Here is a 24,952-nt window from a genome sequence, read left to right on the forward strand (position 1 = left end):
CTTTGCAGATGAGGGAAACACACCCAGAACACGGGTTGAAAGCTCCCCAGAGAGAAGTGGAAGTACTCTGGCAGAGAAGGTGGGAGCAAGTCAAGAGATCAGGTGCGAATGCCCCAAAGCATGATGGGAACAGCCCACAGGGTAGGTCGCCTAATTCCCAGTGGCAAGGTCCTTCCTCAGAACTTCTAGAACATGGCCAGCACTTACAGCTCAATTAACTAATGAAGGAGTTGATCAATGAACAACTGAGGAAGGCTTATGAGTTGTTTTAACATCCCAAGGTGCAGGGCTGGGGCTGGCCACTGTCGGGCCTTCTCGTCCGGCCCCTCCCTCATCGGCAGCAGCATGGCAATGGCCTCGCTGTACAGGGGTTTTGAGGTTCTTGCAGCAACTCCACCCTGTGAGGGAGGAATTGTCCTCATCCCATTTTCCAGATGAGGCTCCTGAAGGGAAGTGCCAAGCGGGGCCAGAATCCAGCCTCCTCAGGACCCAGGGGAGCCCACCCAGCCTGCTCTGGGGGGAGGTGGGCCCCTGACTCTCACTGCAACAGGAGCTCCAGGGGCTGAGCCCTCACGTCCTCCACATCCTACCACGGACCTGGCCTATGGTACAGACTCCCTATGAGTACTGTCTGGCCTCAGTGACCTTATTCTTGCCCCATACCAACAAACAGTTCTCAAAGCACGGTCTGGAGACCTCGAGGGTCCAAAGTAGAAATTATTTTCATAATAATGCCAGATATCATTTGCCCTTTTTCACTTTCCTAAGGATACAGTGGAATTTTCCAGAAACTACGGGATGTGTGATATGTAACCAAGTGAATGTGGAAGCGGATGGGGGGGATGCAGTTGTGGCCTATTACTAATCTAGTTATTAAAGAAAGTTGAAAAAATGTGAAAAATGGTATTTTTCTCACCAAATGTTTTTAGTTTTTGAAACTATAATTTTTCATAAAATGTTGTTTATGTTAAAATGTAATGGGTTTATTATTATTTTAAGTGAATTGATAAATATTTTTAAATTTTCTCTCTTTTAATTTCTGGTATTGTAAATTTAGAGTATATAACCTATTAAAAGCTCTTTGGGGTGCTCGACAATTTTGAAGAGTGTAAACGAGCCTGAGATGGAAAATTCTGAGAACCCGTGCTGTGCACACCATTCCCACAGCCACCCCCACCCCTGAACGAGGTGCCACCAGGGGGCGCCCCCGAGCAAGGCTGGCCCCTCATCCTTTTAAACCTAAGCAAAACAAGGGGGTTTGGTCGTTTGTTTGTTTTTAAAGTGGATAAAAAAGTGTTATCCTGGATTTTCATCCCCAGAGAATTGCCCTGGGGAGTGGAAAGGAGAATCAGGGGCTGGGAAATACTGCAAGGAAATGAAGAATCAAGTATATCCCGGAATATACCTGAGATTCAGGGATGTGAGGTGCCATCCCCACCCAGTCCAGGAGAGAGATGGAGACAGGCAAGGAGGCAGAACCGGGATGGAGGGGAGCAGGATGTTTCAATCCAGAAGAATTCGAGGGCTCGTGGTCACCCTGAGCCTTGGCCAGGGGCCCTAAGGTACCGACAGGGCGCTTTCTCCACTGGCATCCGAGAGGGAATTCCAGAATCAGCCCGTAGCTCAGCCTGGTACCCCAGGAGCCCGCCCAGCCTGGGCAGCATTTGGTTCTCGCCCTAGAGGTCTGGGGCAGGGGCAGGGTGGCAGAATCCCCGGGGCGAGGCTCTCCGTTCTTAGGGGCCAGACAAGACTTGGAGGCAGAGGCTGCAATCCAGTGACTCAGGCTGAGTCACTCAACTTAAAGATGATCTGTTTAGTCTATACAGTGTTAAAATTTTTCTTTTCAAGTTTAGTGCCAGTTAATTTCACATAATAATCTAGATTCTTGCTTTTCCTGAAAAATAAGCCCCAGAAACGCTGGCTAGAAGTAATCAGAGCCTGCTCGAATTAGGCAGGGCATGAGTGGCCCTGCTAACCAGGTCCCTACCTCTCCCACTCGCCCCCATGCAGCCTGCCTCATGGAACGACAGGGCAGCCTGGCTGCTTCACACGTCCGCGTTTCTGGGTCCTGCTGCAGAGCCTTCTGGGGGAGGGGATGCACGCTCTGCAAATGCCACGCTCTCCCCCACAGGCCCTCTCTGAGAAGCACCAGAAGTCTGAAGGCCATGGAGCCCACCTTTCATCTCAGCTACAAAGTGCTGGGGGTCTGAAGGTACATTTTTGGACTGTGTCCTGCCTGCCTTTCTCACCTCTCTGGATTTGGAGATTTTTCTTCTTGTCTCACCCAGATGGTAAGCAGAGACCCTGTCAACCTACTTGCGTATCAGCAACTCCACACAAGGAGGAATTCAAGAAAGATCAGATGAGTAGGTGGGTGGGTGGATGGATGGAAAGGTAGACGGGAGGGTGAGTGGACGGAAGGATAGATGGATGGATGAGCAGGTTGAAGGAAGGAAGGGTGGGCAGATGGATGGATAGAGAGAAGGATGGATGGATGGAAGGGTGGTTGGATGGAAGGGTAGATGGATGGATGGATGGGTAGACAGGTGGAAGGAAGAAGGATGAGTGAGTAGATGGATGGATGGATGGGTGGACAGGTGGAAGGAAGAAGGATGAGTGAGTAGATGGATGGATGGATGGGTGGACAGGTGGAAGGAAGAAGGATGAGTGAGTAGATGGATGGATGGATGGGTGGATGGATGGGTGCACGCATCCATTCCCCTCCCTAAGGACAGGTGAAATGGGAAGAAGGGTCAGAGAAGGCAAGCACCAAAGAAGGGAGGACGAGCTGACATGGTGCCAGAGCATTGGACGTGGAGCTGCAGCGCTGAGTCTGAGGTCTGGCTTTGCCACATGGACCAGCTGTGTGACCTTGGGCCTATGGCCCAACCTCAACAAGCTTCAATTTTCACATCTGTAAAATGGGGGTGATACTATCTCCCTCGTAGGGTCTTTTAAGGAATACATGAGACAATGACTTCTCTGAAAGCAAGCTGCTGTCGTTGTCAGGCTGTCGACTCGTCTAGGGCAGCACTGGGGCACTGCCTTCCGTATTGCCAGCACCCAGCACGGGGTCTGACACTCGCCAGTGCCCAGGAGGCTCTGTGGCTATAGGCAGTGCTGGCCGCCCGGGGGCTCAGGGGAGCAGAAGGGCCACCCCATAGCCAGGCCAGGCCAGAGGGGGCTCCAGCAGGCCTAAGGAGCCAGTAGTTTTGCCTGTTCCCATGGGCGGGAGGGAGGTGGAAATGGTTGGGCAGATGACAAGAAAAGTGACATCACAGGAGAGGAAGCTGGCGGGAGGCAGGTTCCCAGAAAGGGGGAAGCCTGAGCTGTGGTGACGCCCAGCCAGAGTGGTTCTGCGAAACCAAGCCGCTGGTGGCCAGATCTCATGAGGCCAAGTCCCTCCCAGCCTCCAGGCCACCCACAGGGCATGAGGCCTCAGCCAGGGTCAGGCGGGCACTGGGAGAAGCTGGGTAGAAACAGGGAGGTGGGGGGAAAGCAGAAAGGGCTCAGAGGAGTGAGGCGATGTGCCCAAGGATGCCCAGCCAGCGGAGGGAGCCCAGGCCAGCCTTTCCTCACCGCTCTGCTGGCACCTGAGGGGTAAGACGCCCTGTCCCCCGACCCACCCTCAGTTGTTGCTTGTCGTTGGCCATTCTGAGCCCAAAGACTGTGCCACCCCCTCCCTACAAACCCTGTGGCTGGAAATCTACGCCCTTCCCCGGACCTCTGTGTCTTTGCAGCCCACGCAGCAGATTTTCCAACAAATGCTCATTCAAAGAATTTCCCAGCAACTACATAGGATGATCATTATCAAAAAAGATCGTAACTAGAGGAAATGGTTTATCCCGTGCTTATAATTTGGAGGTACACCTCTGCCTTCCTTTCCACACTCAGACACGGGCGGGGGGCACAGGGGACATGAGACTCCACCTGGGGACCCTGGACCCTTAATGAAGATCTGAGAAGATGGAAATGGGACTTCCCAGGCTGCTCTCGGAACTGGCGAGAGCCGCAGAAGCTGTCGGTCCTCTCACCAGGAGGCCAAGGGATTGGTGGGGAGGGCCTTGGCCAAGAGAGTGAACAGCTGGCACGGCTGCTCAGAGGCTTTGCGTGAAAGAATCTGCATGAGTGTGAGCAGTGACGTGTGCATGCACACGTGCATGGACACACGCACACAGGCATGTGTATGTGCACCCACACACGTTCTGGATCAGACTGTCTTGCTCAACTCTGGCTTCTCCAGTTACGAGCTGGGTGACTTTGTGCAAATGACTTTACCTCTCTGTGCCTGAGGCTCCCCATTGGTCTGTGAAGGCAGTACAGGGGCCTGCTTCCTCACCAGGTTGTTGAGGAGGAAGGAAATGGCACGGCGAACCCCTTAGCTCGGTGCCTGCCCAGCACAGAGTGGAAAGCGAGTTATTAATGTTTGGCGCCTTCTGGAACTGCTCATTACCCAGGCCCATAGGAGCCAGTGTCCTCCACCCGTTATCTCATTGAGTCTTCCCTGGGCAGGGGGCTCTGTTTCAGGCCCATTTTCCAGATGAGTTACCTGAGGCTGGGCGTCCTTGTCTAGTAGGAAGGAGAGGAGGCAGGACTGGAACCCTGTTCGGTCTGGTTTCAACCCCTATGCTCTTTCCACCTCGCCAGCCCGATTTGGAAGGACATTTCTTTAGGAACTAATAAACACAACTTCCTGAGAGACGTCTTTCTGATGGGTAAACTATAAAAAGTTGGGGCCCTGGGCTGGCCTAACCTCCTTGTTGTGCAGACAAGGAAGGGGGTGTGCCCAGAGTTAACGCAAAACCAGGTGGCCAGACTCCCCTGCACACATCTGCAACCCCCCAGGAGGTGAGGGGAGGCTTGGGGAGAGAGACCCTGTCGGGCGTCACCCTCCCCACCCACCCACCAGCTGGCTGCACCCTGAAGTTCGTCCCCACCACTTCAAGGCAAAAAGACAAGGACAAGAGGCCAAGTCCTTGGCCCTCACTTGGCCTCAGTTTCCCCACCTGTACAACGGGTGAGAGTGGGGCTCGATGGCCCATCCAGCCCACACTTTCCATCCCTCTTTGGTGACACGGGAGGGAGAGCCCCCCCCACCTCCGCTAGAATCTGTCACAGTGCCTGAAATTCCACCATTGCAGTCACATTCTTTTGGTTAAGACTCCCCGTCCACGGTCCTCATTTAAAACCCAAGGGTAGGGGCCAGCCCGGTGGTACAGTGGTTAAGTTCACACATTCTGTTTCAGCGGCCCGGGGTTCACGGGTTTGGATCCCAGGTGGGGATGTGCGCATCGCTTGGCAAGCCATGCTGTGGCTAGCGTCCCACATGTAAAGTGGAGGAAGATGGGCACAGATGTTGGCTCAGGTCCAGTCTTCCTCAGCAAAGAGAGGAGGATTGGTGGCAGATGTTAGCTCAGGGCTAATCTTCCTCAAAAAAGTGAAAACAAACCCCAAGGGTAGCTCATGACATTCCTAGGACCCAGTGCCCATACCTCTGCCCGACCCTCCCGGCTGACTCAGGGAGGGAGGAAGAAGGCTCTCCCTGGGGAGTGTCGTGTGGACCGTCCTGTGTCCTACCAGTCATGGCTGGTGGTGGGCATGGGAGACACCCTTACCGTGGGCACCACCTAATCCTGCTGAGCCTCGATTCCTTCTCTGGGAAATGGAATGAAGATGCCATTGACGTCACAGGCCGCTGGCCGGTGAACTGAATGCCCCATGCTGAGCACCAAGCGTGGAGCCGCAGGGCACCTGGTGCTGGGCCTGGCGCCTGGGGAATGGAATCACCACGGGGTGGGGTGAGGGCAGGGTTGTCAGACCCCGCGGCCCTTCTGGCTCCTTCCCAGCTCCTCTCCGAGATATCAGATTCAGTTCTGGGGCTGAGAGGGCAGCAGGAGAACAGGTTATCATCATTCAAAGAACTATGAATCATGGGCCACTCCCAGGGTCACTCTGTGGGCTCCTGATGTTGAGGGGTGAGCCCAACTGTCCTTGGTCTGGGTAGGCCCCAGGCAAGTAGAAAAGGGCCCCCGGGGAGCTCCATGAAAGATCAAGGTGGTCACGGCCAGAAATGCCACCCATGTGCTGGAGAGGTGGGACAAGATGCCCCTTCTGCTCTCCAGACAGCACAGGCCAGAGCCACAACATCAGATGTCACCCTCAGACAGCACAGGCCTGAACTCACACCACCTGATGTCCCCCCACACAGCACGAGCTGGAACTCACACCATTGACATCCCTTCTTTTTCCTTTTAATCACAGTCCCTGATCAACTGCAAAAGCCCTGGAGAGGATGACATCCTGTCAACGGGCATTGTCAGTTCCCATCACCTTTTGTCTGATGCTTTTGAATAGGATCAACCGATAAGCAGAGGTCAAGTGTTGGTGAATGTGGACACCAATCCCCAGATCCCGGAATTCCAGAGTCCTAGAACCCCGCAATTTCAGTCTATTGGAATCTTGGTTACTCAAAATAGCCAAGAAATCAAGAACCTTCCATATTAGCATCCCAGCCTTAGACCCCCAGACCCCCAGGGTGGAAGGGAGAGCAGAAGCCCAACCTGCTTCTCTTCAACGTCCTGGGACCCCCGGTGGGGAGGGGTCTCCCGGCTCTACAAGGCTACTCCTCTCTCCCAACAAGGGGGCCACAGGAGGGCCTCCTCTGCTCCCCTCCATGCCTTCCACTCCCCTCCCAGCCGTCCCCCTCGAACCATTATCACCTGCGCCTTAATGTCCTCTCTCTATACAGGATGGCCGGCGCAGCATTTGGTTGTGGACCCCTCCCATGGTAGATGCCCCCCTCCCCGACCGGCCTAGTTCCCACCTCCTCCCCCCACACAAAGGAAAGTGCGTCTGCACCGCGTCGTCCCGCTCCCCTGCCCATCCCACTCCTTTGCAGCTGTCAGGACCACCAGCGGCCCCCAGGTTGCCAGCCCCAGTGGGCATCTACCAGTCCTGAGCTTACTGATCCAACCACAGCCACGGCTGACCCGAGGACGGCCCCTTGCATGGCCTGGCCCACCATGTCCTGCCCACCTCCCTGAGGGACTCACTTCTTCCTCACAAACTTTGTCACCAGAGAGGCCAAGGGCAGGACAAATAGCAGGGCTGGTGCCCCACTGGGGATGTGGGGGACACAGGGTGACCGTGGTTACTGCGCATCCCTGCAGAAGCAGTACTGGCTGTGCGGAAGCCACGTGACCTTGGCCACCAGCAGGGAGGGAGCAAATATGGGAAGAGGGGCCTCCATCTGCACTCGGCTGGTTTAAGGCAGGTCGCGCCAGCGCTGCTGAGTCCTGTGGCTCCCACATCATCTCACTTAAGGACTCAGGGTGCCAGACCGTGGGGTGACAGCACCCAAGGAAATGAAACCATTTCACTCGAACAGGATCAACGTCCAAGGTGTCTGATGACAAATGTGTATCTGACACCTTTGGGTGGTAGGAGGAGGGGGTGGGGGGCCAGGATAGGGGACTGGGTCAAGGGGTGGGGCAACAGGCCTGACCTGCCCCACCTCTGCTCTCTTCCGGTGCTGCCCTCTGAGGTCAGAGAGTTGGGTTCCAAGTGGGGGCACCTGTGTGGAGAGGAAGGGGCTCCAGGGGGCGGGTACCTCCGGTTCTGGATCATCCACTGGCCCTGGGTACATGGCAGGCCGTACTTCTGCCTCCGCAGCGCGTAGGCGTCAAACCAGAGAGCCAAGCCGTACTCCAGCGAGGGCACCTGTGACGGGGGAGCCGGTCACCAGGTGGCCCACGGGCTGTGGCCGGGCTGGTGGTCCCACCCCACAGGACAACAGAGGCAGAAGGAGGCTCGCCGACACAGAGTGCCAGGAGGGGCTGAAGTTTGTCAGTCACTCAACAAACAAGTGTTGCTGTGGCTAAAGACCCAAACCTAGGCCACACTACCATCCCCTGCACCAGGGATTTGCACCCAGGGCTCAGCCTGTGGGTGCTTCAGCAGGGCAGGACATTGCCCCCCTCCCAGCTGGGGTCCCCGGAGGTGCACGGGGTGCTCTGAGCGAGGGCAGGGGGGCAGGCAGGTCGCAGGGCTCACCGTGAGGTGCCAGGAGCAGTGGGTGCTGGGCGAGTAGTAGCTGGGGAAGTGCGGTGTGCGGAGGGCTCCCTGTGGTTCCAGCCGGCCCTCCAAGGTCAGGTTCACCTCGCAGGCTGGGCCCCGAGAACAGCCGTTACACAGGCCCCGGCCCCACCCTGCTGCCCCTCCCAGCACCCAGGGGAGCAGCTGGAACCCCAGCATCCCTCCTGCCGCTAAACAGGAAAGCCCCGCGGTTGAGTGTGCCTGTGTGACCTCGGGCCTCAGTTTCGTCATCTATAAAACGGGACGATGACAGTCCACACCTCACAGGGTAGCTGAGCAGATGAAACAGACACGAAACACTCAAACAGCCTGGCAAGTAGGAAGCGCTCAATGAATGTCGGCTATGACTATGACATTAGCTGGCAGCGGTTGACAGCTTACTGAACACGTTCACTCCTGTGCCTGCCCACGGTTATGGGTCAAAGGGGAGGGAGAGTTGTCCCCTTTTCAAAGATGAGTCTCAAGGAAGAGAAGCAGCTTGGCTGAGGTCACTGGGAGAGTGAGGGATGGGGGAAGGCGTATGCCTGCTGTCCCCCACCTCTCCATGGAGTCCAGGTCCCTAAAGCCGCTCTCTCTCCTCCCCTAGAGGTGTGTCAAGACTCCCAGGGACGCCACCCCCCACCCCCAGGGGGCAGCCAGCGCCCCGGTGGGGCCAGCTGGGGCCCTGGGCCACAGCCAGGAGAGTGGGTATGGACAGTAGGAGAGGGAGGGGAGGCTGAGTGGGAGAGGCAGACCGGCGGAGGTGGGGAGCAGCGGCTGTGCGTGTGCACCCGGCCCTTGCAGAGCTCGGAAACTGAAGGTTCGCGTCCCTCCAGGCCCAGGACAGCCACTGGGCATGAAGGGTGGGGTGTGCTCTTCCTGAGAAACAGGGTGGGGAGGGGGCTCCTGAAGCAGGAGGAGCGTGGGGGCTGGGGAAGGGCCGGTGGGCAGCCCGGGGGAGAGCCTTTGAAATGCTGTGAATGCCCTGCGCTGAGCCCCACCCCGCCCCCTCCAGGGAGTCTGCACTGTTCCATTCCTTGTGCAAGGACTGCCTGGGGGTGAATCCGAGGTTCTCAGGCCTCTGACCACAGACACACTCCGGACAGAAAATATCAGAAGGAAGGCAGGAAAGAGAATGAGGGAGAGATGACAGAATCTTCCCTCTGCCCCCATGCCATCCCCAGCTACAGCAAAGAAGGTGAAGAGCATGCCCAGGGGACACCTCCCCACCCCCGGGACCCCGGACCCCTCACCCTGGAAGGCCACAGGCTGCACGGAGAGCACGAAGGGGTCCTGGTAGCTGTGCAGACCCTTCTTCCAGACCACTGCCATGACAGCGCCTGACGCCAGGACCTCCACCACAGGCTCCTGGCGGCTGCAGCCATAGACCCTGAGGGGACAGAGAAAGGTGCAAGGGCAGGCAGGGGTCCAGGAAGGGCTTCTGGGGTGGCCACGGGCTGCTGGGAGGAGCCAAGGAGGGCGGACTGGGAATCTGTATGGCCAGGTCTGCAGCCAGTCCGCTGTGTGTCCGCGGGCAGGTTTCTGACCCTCTGGGGTCCAAGGGACTGACTGGAGGCCCTGTAAGGGTCAGGCCAGCGTCTCGGGTGAGCGAGGCCAGGAGGTTGGCCAGACTTCTGGAGCTTGTAGTTCAACCATGACGGCTGACCCCAGTCTCACAACACGCCCTCAGAATCCCCAGGACCCCTGAGTGCTCAGCCTGTGCCCCCCAGGGAGCCCAGCTGGCACCTGTGGGGACCACTCCCTGTGGCTGGCCACACCCTGGCCACTGGCCTTATTCTGGGCTGGGCCAGAGGGAAGGCAGGTGTGTGGCCTGGTGACCCCTGGGGCACCCCAGGATTCCACCCAGAGCTTGGTGCCTGGGAGGTACGGAATAAATAATAGCATCTTAGAATTCTAGACTCTTAGAAGTCTGGAAGGTCGGCCCTGAAAAGGGTCTTCGGAGATTGTCAACTGCTTGGTTTCCAGGTAGGGAAACTGAGGCTCAGGACCATCCACAGCAGACAGATGTGCTCTGGGCACTGCATCTGCCAGCATGTGGTGACCCCCCCGACGCTGTGTAGGTGCCCCCACCCCACCCAAGGTCTGCCCATCTCAGGCAGGGGTGCTCCCGGCTTCCCCTTCGCCCTCTCACTAACCTCTGTCAAACTTCCCTTCATCTCCGACGGAATTCTCTGGAGCCCTTGCTAATTGGCAGACCAATTCCCAGGAAGCTAAGACCCCCGCCTCCCCCACAGTGGGCAGGCCAGCATCCGGCAGCAAGGCACTGCCTGCCCACTCTGTACAGCCATGGACTTGACGGGAGGTGGGGGGGCCGCAGGCCCCATGGAAATGCTTGCGTGAGATCCACACACGGCACCTGGCTGGTGGAGTGAATAATCCCAAGGAGCTTCCCGGGAGGGTCCTGGTGCCCAGCGCTCCTGGGAAGGGTCATGTCCCCTGCCTCTCCCATGCCAGGCACCCCAGTTCCTCCTTCGTTCTTCCTGCTTTGAACACCTCTGGTTTCTTCTCACTGCTGGAGCCCCCCACACACACACCACGCCCTCCTTGCCTCTGCTGCTCATCTGCCCGGGAGGTGGGAGGTGGGAGATAAGGTATTAGGGGTACGAGGGACCTGAGGTCGCCTTTAACAGGGGCTTCACCTTTCGTTTTTCATATTTACTTAGCAGCAGAGCCCTTGCTGTAACTACAGTGTCTAACCATGAGGTTGAAGTTGATCAAGGTTCCCCCCTGCTCTGTCTTCCCATCACCACTAAGGTCCCCCCTCCCAGCTCTGGGGTGCAAGTTTGAGGACCCCCAGTCTTGTCTGACTCTTCATTTTGGACCTTCTCTGAGGCTCTGAGACGAGTGAGCAGCCTGGTGCCACAGTGAGCAGGGACAGAGCAGAGACTGGCAGGCAGGTCCCCTCCCCAACAGCAGGCTGGGGGGCACTGGGAGAAGCCCCCAGGGAAGCCCACGAGCATCCCCACCCCCATCGGGCCGGGAGAGCAGACTGTATCTGGCTTCTCTGTGCTTCCCTCCAGGAACCCAGCCCACGCACACCCAGATCGAGGTCACCACGTGGTGGGGCAGCAGGCTGGGGGTGCCAATGAGTGTGCAGCCTCGGAGCCAGAGATTCAGAGAGGCCCTGGGGAGGGGCTGGGGAGAAGCTTCGCCCAGCTCACCCTCGAGGGCTGTCCTTGGTCTGAACACGCAGGTCCCACCCCACCCCAGCCCAGAAGCTGGGGGCCCCCGCGAGACAGAGAAGGCAGCAGCCCATGCCCCCGAGTGTCTGCCCCCCACTTCCTACAGAATCTTGTAGTCCCAACACCCCTCCCTTCCCCTGTGGGGAGGTGACTATGCTCCTGGGCCAAGCCCATTTCCAGCCCCTTTATGGTCTCCACACCACCCACTGCCTGCCCTCTGGACCTGTCACTCCTGCCCACTACATCATATCCCGTGTCCTAAAGCCCTGCTCCTCTGCTCAAGAACTTTCCGTTAGTTCCCCACTTACTAAGTATTCCAGTTCAAATTGCTCCTGGCATTCAACGCCCTTTGTGACCCGCCCCCAACTAGACTGTAGATAATGAGAGGAATAATGGAGAGCATTACTGTGTGTATGGATCTTGGCACAGATGGGTTGATTTAAATCCGCAGAATAACCCTGCAAGGTAAGCATGATTGTGCACCCATTTTACAGGTGAGAAAACTGAGGCTCAGAGAGGGAAAGTATCTTGCCTTAGGACACACAGCTAGGAAGCAGCAGAGGGAGGGTTGGAAGTCAGGGCTGCCAGACTCTGAAGCATTCTTCTAACAAGCCAGGTTTCCTCCCAGAGCTGACCTTAGGGGTCATCTAGTACAACTGGTTTGTTACAAATGGGGAAACTGAGGTGCTGGGAGAGGAAGAGGACTGCCCGTAGTACACAGCCATTTCCAGCCTCCTGTCCCATTCTCCGTCTGGGCTAGCCTCACTGTCTCCCATCAGATACGTGGGCCCAAGGTCACACAGCCTCTGGTCTCAGAATCCTGGACATGACCTTTGACCCCACCCCAACCCCTCCCACCTCTCCCCTCACCCCGACCCTCCCAGCACTCACGAGGTGATGAGCTTCCTCTCCAGGGGCCCAGCCACGTCGTACATGGCCAGCCGGTCCCGGCAGTCGGCCAGCTTCCACTCAAGCCGGAGCTTGAGCATGAGATCCTGGGGGCCCTGCAGGTGCCAGAGACAGCTGGAGGCCAGCTGGTCGGGCCCCTTCAGCCGGAGGACCTGGCCCTGGCCCACGTAGCTGTAGCGGTAGCAGCCTGGAGGGAGGAGAGCGACAGGCCCCTGACCCCGGTTAGCTGGGAGGAGAGACCCAGGGAGGCCAGCCCTGGTGGGTCCTCACCAGGCAGGGGTGGGACGGCCAGAGCAGCTGCATGGGATCAGCCCAGATGTGCTACGTCCTATCTTTCTGTTTCCCAGATGCTTCCATCCGTCTCCAGTCTCCTCATGCATGCATTCATTCATCGTGCATTCATTCGTTCACTTGCACTCACTGAGCCCTCCCCGCCAGGCGAGTGCCAGAGAAAGTCCCTTCACGGCGTGGGAGCGCCCAGAACAGCAGGCATAGACACAGAGCCCAGGGTAATAGCTCAGGAGGTGAGGGCGCTGAGCCCGGCCGTGGGGCAGGGAAGTCCTGGGGGGGTCACAGCGTGAGCAAAGGGCTGGAGGCCAGAGTGGGCAGGGACCTTGAGGCAGGAAGCAAGCTGGAGAAGCGGCAGATCCAGCTCACACCCCGGAGAGGAGCCCTGGGAGCCATGGAAGGTTAGGCAGGGCTGGGACGTGGTCGGGCGTGGACCACACACCCCTCTGCTGCTGGGAGCAACACTGAGGAGGCTGGGAGAGCGGGAGGCGTCTGCGCAAGAGGGGGAGCAGTGGGAGGGCTTCACGTAAGGTGGAGGGAAGGGACTGTGTTCCGGGGGCTGGGAGGCAGCCCTGGGAGAGGAAGTGAGCTTCTAGCTAATGATAACGGGACAAGGAGAGGGAGGCAGATTGCACTTATCACGTGCTGCATCCGTGCCGGAACTGAGCAAAACTGACCACCTTGCTGAGCAGCCCCGGGAACGGCGTCTATCACTGTCGCCGTTTTACAGCCTGGGCCAGACAGACCTGGGTTCCCTTCATCTCCCCTCTCTTTGCTGGATCTTATCCTCTGCAGGGCTGTCACAAAGCTTAGGGATGATGCATGTCTGAGCGCTCAGCATAGTGCCTTGCACACAGTAGGTACTCAATAAATGTAGTGACTGTTCTTCTTTAGGTGGGTGTGGGGGAGAGGGAGAGGGTGGAGCTGGGGAGAAAGTTCTGTGACACGTCACCCTTCAGCTGGCCCCGCTTGAGGCTCAGATGTGGCCAGTCTCACTGGCTGCCCTCACTTCACACCTCCTTCTCCATCACACAGACACACCCGCCCACACCCACACCCACACCCGCGGTGGCTCCTCTCTTACATTTAATCTACGAGCTTTGTATGCAAGGCTAGAACTTGCAAAGCTGTACCACCTGCACCATTCATTCATTCACTCATTCATTCAACATAGTTATTGATCACCTATTACGTGTTTGATGTAGGCAAACAAATCTCTCCCATGGAGCATAAATATCTCATTTAAACCTCACCATAAGCCTATGAAGCAGGGAGGATGGTGTTCTGCCAGGAAGCAGTCAGGATGTGGGGATGAGCCCCACTTGTGGGAGGCAGCAGGTGTGTGGGCAGTCCACAATCTGTTATAATCCCAGCACCACCTCACATCAGCTGTGTGACTCTGGGCCAGTCGCTTAGCCACTCTGAGTTCTGTCAAACGAACACAATAATAACACCTGTCCCACCTCCTTCTCTGGGTGGTTCTGAGGACCAAGAAGGGAATGGTGGTGAACGGGCTTTGCTCTGATCCTGCTGCCTGTTGCTCAACTCCCTCCTCCTGACCCCTGGCCATGGTGACCCCAGTGGGGAGTTGACCTCCCCGGGGAGAGACCTCTGACAGCTGCAAGTGGAAAGGACAGGCCTTTGATATCTGCCTCCGCCAGCACCGCGGAAAGGTGTCTGGCTGTTCCTAGGCGTTTGTGTCCTTTAAATCGTGCTCCAAGCTGATGCTTTGCTTTTGCCATTTTAATCTTTTTTGGTTTGGTTTATTTTGAGACTAATTAAGTGGAGAGGTTTGCGCTGGTTTCTGCTGAGAATCAGAAACACCTCTGGGGAGCCTGGTGTCTCTGGTCGCCGGGAACCGGCCTTGTGACAGGCCTTTGCTCACGCTGGTCCCTCTGCCTGACGGACTCCTACCTATCCCCAAGCCTGAGTCTGCTGCCGCCTCCTCCATGAGAGCTTCCAGGACCCCCAGTCAGGAGCAACTCCCTCCTCCCTCTTTGGATGGCGGCCCCTGGTGTCAGTCTCTGTTGCTCTCTCTGCTGCCTCGGGGACCTCTGTCCCAGCAGCCGCACTTGGTGTTGTGAGGTTCTGTTTATGTGTCTGTCTCCCCCACGGGGCCAGAGCTCCTCCGAGGGCAGGGGTGAGGACACGGTCACCTGGCGTCCCCAGCGCAGGCAGGGGGCCTGGCATGGAGGAGGTGCGCAGAAGCCTGTTTAAAGGATTTGAATGGTCATCCTCGCCCCATTAAACGCTGTGCTCCCAGAGGGCAGGGGCTCTGGATGTGCGCTGAACCAGATAAGGATAATTGCAGAACAGCTGCCAGAAACTTGGGGACACAAGGACACCCCATGCAGGCAAGGGCAACCAAAAGGCCCATCCCAGACCAAGGGCCAGGGCCACAGGTGTACTGAGGCAATGGAAGGTGCTAGATAGATGACTGATGGGTAGGTGATTAACAGATAGATAAAGGATTAATAGATAGATAGATGATAGATAGATACATAGATAGATGATAGATGGGTAGATAAATAGATACATGGTAGATAGATAAACAATATATAGTTAGATAGATAGATGATAGGTAGATAGATGATAGGTAGATAGATGATAGGTAGATAGGTAGATAGATGATAGATAAGTAGATAGATACATCCATATATAGATAGATAGATGGTAGGTAGATGATATATAGATAGGTAAATAGATAGATAGATGATAGGTAGATGGGTAGGCAGATAGGTAGATAGATGATAGATAAGTAGATACATAAATATATATATAGTACATAGATGATATTTAGGTAGATAGATGATAGATAGGTAGACAGGTAGGTAGGTAGATAGGTAGGTAGGTGGGTAGGTAGATAGATAAGAGATAGGTAGATAGATGAGAGATAGGTAGATGGGTAGATAGACAGGTAGGTAGATAGATGATAGGTAGATAGATGGATGATAGATAGATACATACATACATACATACATAGATGGTAGACAGATGATAGATAGATAGATAGATAGATAGATAGCTAGATGATAGGTGATAGATAAATAGGTAGATAGATGAGTTTCCCGTGTTCTCCTTTGAACAAGCTTTACCATCCTACAGCTTCCTTCATTAATGAGTTATATAAATCTTTGGCATGCTCACAATGCCTTTGTATGAGAATCATGATTTTAACTATTTGAAAATTACACTTTGACCCCATCACCTCCATCTGCCAAGAAAGTAGGTATTTGACAAGCCAGATGGGACGAGACGATGGTCAGAGAAGGTATAACCAGGATTTAAACTCTGCCTTCCTCACTGAGAGGGGGCTGAAACCCCAGGCCCTGCCTCAGCTCTCAGTACAAACTCTAGGTGGTATAGGAAGAATCTGAGAATTTTGTGCTCAGGGCCACAGGGTACAGTAGCCCAGGTGGCGCACTGCACATCTCCAGGACTCTCCAGTCACACAGACCCCAGTGTGGACAGTACTCCCTGCCGTTGGTCAGCATGGTGGCCCTGCTGGTACTTTGCTCCCCAGGGCTCAGCAGAAAGACTGTGGAGCCTCTTGGAGAAAAGCAATCCGACTCTAGCAACATGGCTCTGGGGTGGGGTGGGAGGAGAGGGCAGACTAGCCTGGCTGGCTGAGGAAGGAAAGGGGGGAGGGAGTATCCTTGAATGTGACAGAAATATCTCCAAAAGACCAAGTTTTCAACCCAAAGTGGCTGGCACACCTCGAATTGGCAGGATTATTTTCTACCCGCAGTGGAAACAGCATCTTGTGGGCACATCGGATCCAATGATAGAGAAGTCGACTCACAGTTATGCACAATGAAACTGCTTTTCCCTCTCACATCCCACACAGGCAACACACACACACTCCTGTGCAAGACACACACACACGCGTGCTCACAGGCCCCAAGCCTTGCTCAGGACCCATCAGACATCCCCTGGGTGACTCCAGGCCAGTGCGCCCCGCACCTGCCACAGAAGCCAGGTAGCCCCTGACACTGGACCAAGCCAAGAAAAACACCAACTCAAAAGGGAACAGAGAGAGCACAGAAGCAGCATACCCAGCGTGGAATTCAGGGCAACTAGGTCTTTCACGCTGGCTTCTGTCAAAAGGAAACGAACAAAGAAAAAAACAAAGACAAAAACATAAATAAATAAAAATGAAATGAAAAATGAAAATAAAAATAGAAGAGACCCGTCAGAGCCAGCCAGTCTGAGAGTGACCCTGAATGCCGACCCTCCGCCCCGCCCCGTCCCTCGGTCCTGGTTCCTGGGTCATGCAGGGGGCCACCCTGGGGGCCTCCCTGGGCCTGCCAGACCATCCCATGTTCCCCCTCCCAGTACTGACCCAGGAGCACCAGGCCCTCGGGGTCCAGCTCGTACTCAGCCCGGTAGGGAGGGGGCGCCGAGCTGTTGGCCGTGGACAGCAGGTCCTCCACCAGCAGCGCCCGCACCACCTCGGGGCTCAGCATCGGCCGGCGGTGCTCAGGGATTTGGAGGATGAACCAGAAGAAGCAGGTGAAAGGTCCCTCCCTAAGGCAGGCAGAAGTGAGAGGGGCTGGCGGGGCCTGAAGTCTGGCCCCCACCCAGCCCCCTGCCCCTGCGGGGAGAAAACCAAGCGTGGCTCATGCGTGTTGAGTGCTTACTACCTCCCAGGCCTTGTGCTCCATCTTCAGGGGAGCCTGCTAACAACCTCAGAGTGAGGCGCTCTCAACACGCCCATTTTACAGATGAGGACCCAGAGGCCCAGGAGGTTAGATCGATGGCGCAGACCGTGTCGTAAGTGGCAGAACCAGACACGAGCGGGACAGCTGGGCCACCCCTCTCTCCCACCCACCCACGGCCTCACCTAATACATGCCCTTGACAAGCACGTCGCACCAATGGTCTACCGGAATCCTTCCCACACCACTGCGCCCATTCTCCAGACGAGGAAACCAAACTCAGCGAGCAGTTGGGGCGGGGGGGCGTGGGTACATGCAGGAACCAAGTTTCCTCTCCATGCTTCAGTTGCCCCACTTTTAAAAACAAGGGCATTGCCTCAGAAGCCTACAGCGTCCCCTCTCACTCTTTGAGTCCGGGGTTGTAGCAGGGGCTGGTCGGGGGCCGGGATGACTCACCCAAAGGAGTAGACGGAGCTAGAGTTGTAGTACGTGCCCAGGCGGGTGCTGGTAATGAGCCCCTTGAGCTAAAAGGAGGGGAAACAATGGCCCCCTCTGACCTGGGGATGCCCTTCGCCCCTGCCCGCAGCCCTGCTTGCCAGAGGCTTGCCCGTGGGCCGTGCCAGGAAACAAACCTCACACTCACTCCATCTTCATCCCCTCCACCTCCGCCCAGGCGCTGCCCTCCATCCCCCACCCCGCCCCGGCTCTGGCCTTCACCGACCACCAATGGCCTCTCTCCCCCTGGCCAAAAGTCACTCCTCAACCCCGAAAAGCCCGCTCAGCTCCTGAGTCCCCTCCCCGCGCCACCAGCCACGGGAGCTCAGCTGGTTGGTTTTGCACACGTTCGACCACAGCGCTGACGGCAGGATGGAACGGCGGGGTGTATGCTTGGAAAGCACGTCGAAGGGCACACAGAGAATGTCCTCATTACCTCATTTCAACCCCATGACAACCCCACTTTACAAAGGAGGAAAGAGAGCCTTGGGGGGGTGGGTCCCCCAGACGCAGGTCCCTAGTCAGGGACATGAGGCAAGTGGCTTATTTGGAGGTGATTCTGGGGAAGACAGTGGGGGCGGGGAAGAGAGACAGGAAGCGGGCAGCCCCTCTGGCTGTGAAGGAGCAGGTAGAGCTGTGGGCAGCTGAGGGCTCGTCCAACAGGCAGACAGCGGGGGGCCTCCTCAAAACTGCCCCCTAGAGCCAAGGAGCCGGGGATTCTATACACGCACTCCACCTCCCGTGGCTGAGGGCCGCTCCTCGAAATAACTCCTCGGCACTTCCGGCCTGCCCTGCGGGGCAGGGCGCGGTCCTGTGGCCCAAGAGCGGAAGATGCTGGCAGCCGAGGCCATCCCCAGGGCAGTAAGGAGGGAGGCCAGGAGGGTGGGCCCCGCCAGCATCCCCACGCTGCCCTAACTTTCCTGAGGTCGTGCTCCTACTAAGCGGCACAATCAGGATTTAAGCCAAGTGACTGACCCCAGAGTCCGCTAACTTTCCCACCACCCTGTGTCACGTCCCCTCCCATCGTGCCTGGAACAGGGCTCTGCTCCCAGGGAGTGTTCCAGATGGACTGACCAACCGGCCTGACCTGCTCCGGCTCTGTCCCTCTCCCTCCTCAGCCCCACGTTCCGTCCCTGCATCCCGCAGTCCTTCCATACCATCTTCTGGGCTTTGGCGGTTTCACTGCGGAAGGCACTGGACTCGCGGCGGGCGAGGTCCTGGGAGAAGTGGCGATTGAGCACGCGGAGGCTGCCTGAGTACACCTGGCTGACGGTCACCTCCGCCCTGTACCCTGCCCAGGAAGAAACCGGCAAGATTAACCCAGGGCGCAGACAGGGAGGGCTCCTGGCTCCTCCACGCCTTCTCCTGCCACCCGAACCCTCGGCTCAGCCTCCAGCGTCTTGGGCCTCCAAGGCACCACCATCATCATTGTCTTTGTCATTGTCATCATCCTCATCCAAGGTTTATTTAGTGACACACTGGCCCTAAGGTGCCAGGGAGAAGAGAGGCCCACAGATGGGTGGTGTCCCAGGCAGAGGCTGACGCAGTGACCAGTCCAGGACATGGATGACATGAGGGCCAGGACACCCACATAACCCAGAAGGTCAAGTTCGTGGATTAGCACCTCTATGAATCTTCTATTGACCAGGTCGTCCAAGTTGCATGTACTATGTAGGGTATGACAGTAACCAAGACAGATGTGTCCCCCCGTGTGCAGCTGACAGTAGTGGGTAAGTCAGGTGTTACCCCAGTAACCACACAACATGAGGATCCATCTGGGAGGAGCACCTTCAAGGAGAGGCACAAGATGCTATTAAGGGGACGTGACCAAGAAACTGGGCCTGGGCCAGGGTGACCCTCCAGATGAAATGGGAAGAGTGGAGTATAAACTGAAAAGATGACAGGGAGGGAAGTACCTTCAGGGCAGAAGGAATAGCATATGCAAAGGCCCTGGGGCAGAGGGATAGCGGTAAGGACGAGGGCTAAAACCTGCTTGGCTGGAGCAATCAGATATGGGGAAGGGCAACAAGAGGCCAGGACTTCAGCAGGGTACGAGTTTACCCAATGAACAAGGGGAACCTTGAAAGGTTTAAAATCAAGGATGTGTCATCAGATTTCCATTTTGCAAAGACAGTTTTTGGCTGATGTGAAGAGAACAGATTCATAGCCCTGATTTTATACCCCTATTCATTCATTTATTCATTCATTCAACAAATATTCATTGAGAACCTGCTATGCATAGGGACTGACCTAATGCACTTGGGAATATAACAATGAACAAAACAATAAATGAATAAATAAAGCTGTCCTTAAGAGCTTGTAGTCCAGCAAGAAAGACAGACATAAACAGCAAGCATAGTATACAACATGTTCGAGGTGTAAGTGCTGTGGAAATCAGGGCCCAGGGGTGAGCTGCAACATGGAAGCCAGGGAAGAAGGTGATGGTAGCAGCTACGTGGATGTTGATCTATAGAAAGAGCGTTCTAGGCAGTGGGACGAGCAAGTGCAAAGGCCCTGAGGCAGGAGTTTGTCTGGCATGTTTGAGGAACAGCAAAGAGTGAGTGAGGGGAGAGCAGGCGGAGATGAGCTGGGGGATGAGAAGTGCATGGAGGGCCTTGCAAGCCCCGGGAGGACTTGGTTTTGCTCCGAGTGAGATGGGAGCCATGGGCGGTTTTAGGCAGAGAAGTTAGATGATTTGATTCGCTTTATAAAACAATCTCTCTGCTACTGTGTTGAGAACAGGCTCTAAGGAGGCAAGGGCAGAAGCAGGGAGCCCAGTGAGGGGGTCTGTCCAGGGGAGAGTAGTCCAGGAGAAAGGCGACGGAGCCTGGACCAGGCTGCACAGCAGAGAGCGTGAGAAGCGACTGGAGTCAGGATATTCTGGGGCTGGAGATGACCAGGTTTGCTGGCAAGTTAGGGCCAGGGTGTAAAAGAAAGAGTAACAGGGAGTAACTAGAAGGATGAAATGGCCACAGACTGGGAGGTGGGGGGCGCAGGTTTGGAGGAAGTGATGAGAGTGGCCTGCTGAACCGTGGGGTCTGAGATGGCCCTTGGACATCCTGGTGGAGAGGCCCCAGTGACAGAGTGGAGCTTGAGGGAGGTGCCCAGGGGCCCAGGCTGGAAACGCAAAACTAAGAGTCTTCAGGGTCTAAAAGCATTTAAAGCCAAGGGCACCGGAGGAGAATCTGAAGGGAGTGGGCCGAGGGAGAGAGGAGGGGAGCCCCGCGCCCAGCACAGGACACGCAGGAGAAGAAGCAACCGTGAGCTGGGGTGGGGGGGGGGTGGAGAAAATAAGGGGAGCCCCAGGAGCCAGTGAGGAGTGGGCTTCAAGGAGAAGGGGGACAGGCGCCTGGTCAAGTGCTGCCCATGGGTCAACGGGTCAAAGGCAGTGAGGACTGAGGACTGGCCGTTGGGTTTAGCAACATGATGACTGGCGACCTTGACCAGCCCTGCTCGAGCTGTAGGGGAAGGGGGCGGGGAGCCAGGATGGAAAGGGCGCAGAGAGATCAGGGGTGCAGAGTTGGAGGCAGCAGCTCTTAGAGACTTCTCCTTCAGAGAGTTTGCTGCAAAGGGGGCAGAGAAACGGAGGAGAAACAGAGGGATTTGGTGCGGGAGCAATGGGAGCACGCTTGTACACTGAGGGTGACACCGCTGGAGGAGAGAAGGAGCATTGCCAGAGCCCCAGCCGCCGCGTGGGCAAAAGGGGTGCCTCCTGGGAGGGCAGGCGGCTTTAGCCGGGGAGGGATGGCCAGCCGCAGGGACAGCGGGGAGGGCAGAGCACCGGGGTGCAGCTGGGAGGACGTGGTGCTGGCATCCACCGGGCTTCTTTTCTGAGTGGTTCCGTTTTCTCATTGACGCAGGTGGCAAAGCGGGTGGAGGTGAGGGTGGGAGGTTTGGGAAGAAAGCATAAAACTCGCCCAGGAGAGGGAAAGGACCGGGGAAATACCGGCAGGCAGCATTGAGGGCCCTGCTCCAAGAAGAACGTACCCCGGGCCCAGGGCTCCTCGGCGCTAGGAAGCCGGTCCCCACCCTCTCCTCTCCTGGGCCCCTTTCTGGGTCAGGCTGCCACTCAGCCAGTCCTTCACTCCTCACTGGGCTTCTCCCGCTCCGATGTCATAGGTCCCAGCCTGGCCCCGGGTGGGAGGAACCCTTCAAACATCTCCTCAAGTGCCTCCTCCACCCTTAATCCCTTTGGGGGATGGGGGGTGGGTTCCGCAGTTGAGGCTTTGGAGCGCTCACCCCCTGGGTCCTCAGCCCCAAGGAGCACCCACCCCTGGGGGTGATTTACTCCTGGAACTTAACTAGGAGAAATTAGACTCTGAAAGAGAGACAACTGGCAGGTGAGTTCCCGGGCCTCCAGACTGACGCTCCGAGCTCTACCCTAAAGACTATTTATCCTGAAGCCTAAGGAGGCCCCAGCAGCCCCGCACTCTTTGGGGCGCTCTTTGGGGCGCCGGCTTCCTGCCGGTGGTGAAATACACACAGCTTCCACTCCCTGCCCATGTTGCTCAGCTCTGAGCACAGTCCATTTGAGTCACAGCAGGCGGCCGGCATCTGACCCGGGCCTCCCAACAGCATCGGCAGGGGCTGCTCCAGACCACCGCCTCCCTGGACCCCTCTGGAGCTGGGCCCTTGCTGATCTCCCTGATAACTGCCCCAAAGGGGGTCCCCATTGCTTTCAACGGGCCTGAATTCCACCAGGAGATTTAGCCAGTAAGAAGACTATCTAACTTCCACAGAGTGTTTAATGGGAAGTCTCTGATCTCTTGAGCAGGGTGGGTGGCCCTTGCTGTGGCTGCCTGGCCTCAGCTCCTCTGTCCTAGCACCTGGTGTGCTTTAAGGCGAGGGCGGGGTTTTCTCCAGAGCCCAGCTCAGAGCTGGAGTACAGGAGGTGCTCAGTACTGAATAAATGAATGAATGAATGAGTCTTCTAACACTACACGAGAGCATTCTCACAGGCCCCATCTACTTTGGTTTATCCATTACCTCCCACCCCCGAGAGCTGAAGGAATGAGGTTTGGTGTCCACTGGTTTCAGAGAGAGACATAGTAGATACTCAAGAGTGTTCATTGAGTGAACGAATGCATGCATGAAGGAACAAATGAATGCATGAAGGAATGAATGCATGCATGCATGAATGGAAGGATGGACGAATGGACCCAGAACATGGGCCAGTTGCTCCTAGGGCTCCAGGCGACTGACTGAGGCTATGATACCAGAGAGGGCGGCCAAAATTCAGGACAGGGGAGAGGCCCTGAGCTCTGGACACCTCAGGCCCCCCATCACTGTGTGCTGAATTCCACATGTGCCGAGCTGGGTCTGAAAGCCATCTGTGTGCATGGACACCTCCTGGATGCCTGAGTCCTGTGTCCTCCTCCCCTCATCCACACTCCTGCTGGGCCCTGGAGACCCAGAGGTGCTGGAGCTGTGGTCCCTACCCCGGACGAGCTCCCAGGTTGCGCTCAAGTGAGCAGAGGCACTAATTGGTGCCAGGCACCACTGGCGCCAATGGGCCCCCTCTCACAGAGCCAGCTGGCTCTGAGCCCCAGGGCAACCCAGGAGGGCTGCAGGCAAGGGGAGGCAATGTTTACATTCCTTCAGTTTATCAGTTCACGAGAACTGGGCACGCTGAGAAAGCACTCCTTCCACAGTGGGTGGGAGCTGGGGGCACTTGGCCTGGGGCCCCAAGACCTAGCATGGGGATGCAGCAGCACTCCCATCTCACAGAACAGAAAGGGAGACTCACAGAGACAATGTGCCTTGCCCAAGGTCACACGGAGTTATAGGCATCACTGAGCTTGGATCTGCCCTGCTGTGCCCCCCACAGCCACCCAGAGTCCTCCCCAGGTGCCTCTCCCAGGGGGGCCCACGCGATTACCTAGGAAATACCAGAGCAAGACCCCCACGGAAACCAGCACGACCAGGGCCAGCCACAGGGGCGCCAGGCGGAGGTAGTCTCCGACTTTTCTCTTGGAGTCCTCAGGGGCCTTGAACATCCCCTCCGGCTCTGCGTCCTCGCCGTCGCCTCCATCGCTCTGCCCACCAGCGGCTTGGGGGGCCTCGGCCATGGGCATCCTGGTGGAGAAAGAGACCAGGGCTGGAAACCATCTGGCATTTGCAAGGGAGCCTTTGCTGGATGCCAGCGATGCATAGAAGTGAGACAGCACCTCTGCCTTTTGGATGGGAGGAAAATAACACCGGGGGGCAGTGACTGAAAGTGAGAGCTGAGCCAGCTTCTAGTGGGGGAAAGCGGGTCCCCGAGCAGCTCGCCCCAGAGGGCAAGTGGCAGAGCTGGATTCAGAGCGGCTCTGGAGCCCCCACCTTTGCTCCCGCACTACCCTCTCTGGGGTTAGAGGACAGATGCAGGTCTCAGAGCCTGGACCCTGCCCTCCAGAAGCTGTACCTACACACGGGAGCACACGGGGTGCAAACTTCTGTGCACCAGCTCCTCTCGCCCTCGGCTTCCCTTCCACTGGGCCTGCTTTTCCTTCTTCCTGGGTCTCCACAATAGAGTTTCTGGTAATACTGATGCAGTGAACTCACTGCACCAGCCCCCCAAGGCCTGGAGAGAGCCAGCCCTTAGCGCCAGCCCTCCTGTCTCCCCACCCACCAGAAAGCCTCTTAGGGGTAGAAGACAAAAATGAGTATTTGTTTAGTGTCTACAGAACACATTTCACAGGTATCACCTCATTCAAGCCTCTGGTCCCCCAGGGATTTGGGGAGCACTGTCACCATGCATTCTTCTTCCTCTGGCCCCCTCTGTGTGCACACTTCATGTGTATTATCTTGCTGAAACCTCCAAGCACCTTTCAAGGTTCTGCACCCATTGGACAGATGAGGAAACTGAAGCCCAGAGCGTTTTAGCAACAACTCAGTCCAGGGTTTTCCTGGCTTCGTTTTCCCAATGTGAGTTGAATATCTGGCGCTCTCTACCAGCCCCATTTTACAGATGAAAACCCTGACGCCCGGAGAGCCTAAGCCACTCGCCCAACGTCACACAGCAGGTGAGGAGGGATCCAGCCCAGGGTCTGACTCCCTGCTCCTTCTGCTACTCTGGGCTGCTTCCTGTGAATGAGCTGTTACTTAACAAATAACCATTTAATAACAACTGAATGTCATCCCCCTCGGTGCCCCCGGCCTGCAGCTCTGTTGTCAGACCCCCAAGCAAACTTCTGAGTGTTATTGGCTTCTCAGGCAGGTCCTCGCACAGCACAGAGAAGGCCCTTCACCCCCCTCCCCGCCTACCCGCAGAGCAAGGATTCCAGAGCACTGAGAAGCCAGTCTCCCATTACTGCATCCTTAAATGCCGCTGGGCCTTTCAAATGCA

The 24,952-nt window shown here is 56.6% G+C and overlaps 1 protein-coding gene across 1 annotated transcript in view; it reads right to left on the reverse strand.

Annotated features, from left to right (window-relative positions):
* Positions 1-24,952, reverse strand: part of TMPRSS6 (transmembrane serine protease 6) — a 39,320-nt gene that overhangs the window by 9,750 nt on the left and 4,618 nt on the right. The window contains exons 2-10 of the mRNA XM_070600314.1: positions 23,504-23,700; positions 18,783-18,916; positions 17,587-17,654; positions 16,816-17,000; positions 16,529-16,570; positions 12,168-12,372; positions 9,327-9,463; positions 8,053-8,165; positions 7,610-7,719 (exon numbers count right to left, since the gene is read on the reverse strand). Coding sequence (XP_070456415.1) covers positions 7,610-7,719; positions 8,053-8,165; positions 9,327-9,463; positions 12,168-12,372; positions 16,529-16,570; positions 16,816-17,000; positions 17,587-17,654; positions 18,783-18,916; positions 23,504-23,699 — 1,190 coding nt within the window. The 5' untranslated portion in view covers position 23,700. The remainder of the gene's footprint in view (positions 1-7,609; positions 7,720-8,052; positions 8,166-9,326; positions 9,464-12,167; positions 12,373-16,528; positions 16,571-16,815; positions 17,001-17,586; positions 17,655-18,782; positions 18,917-23,503; positions 23,701-24,952) is intronic.

The sequence above is a fragment of the Equus przewalskii genome, chromosome 29 (genome assembly GCF_037783145.1).
Source record: "Equus przewalskii isolate Varuska chromosome 29, EquPr2, whole genome shotgun sequence".
NCBI classification, from domain to species: Eukaryota; Metazoa; Chordata; class Mammalia; order Perissodactyla; family Equidae; genus Equus; species Equus przewalskii.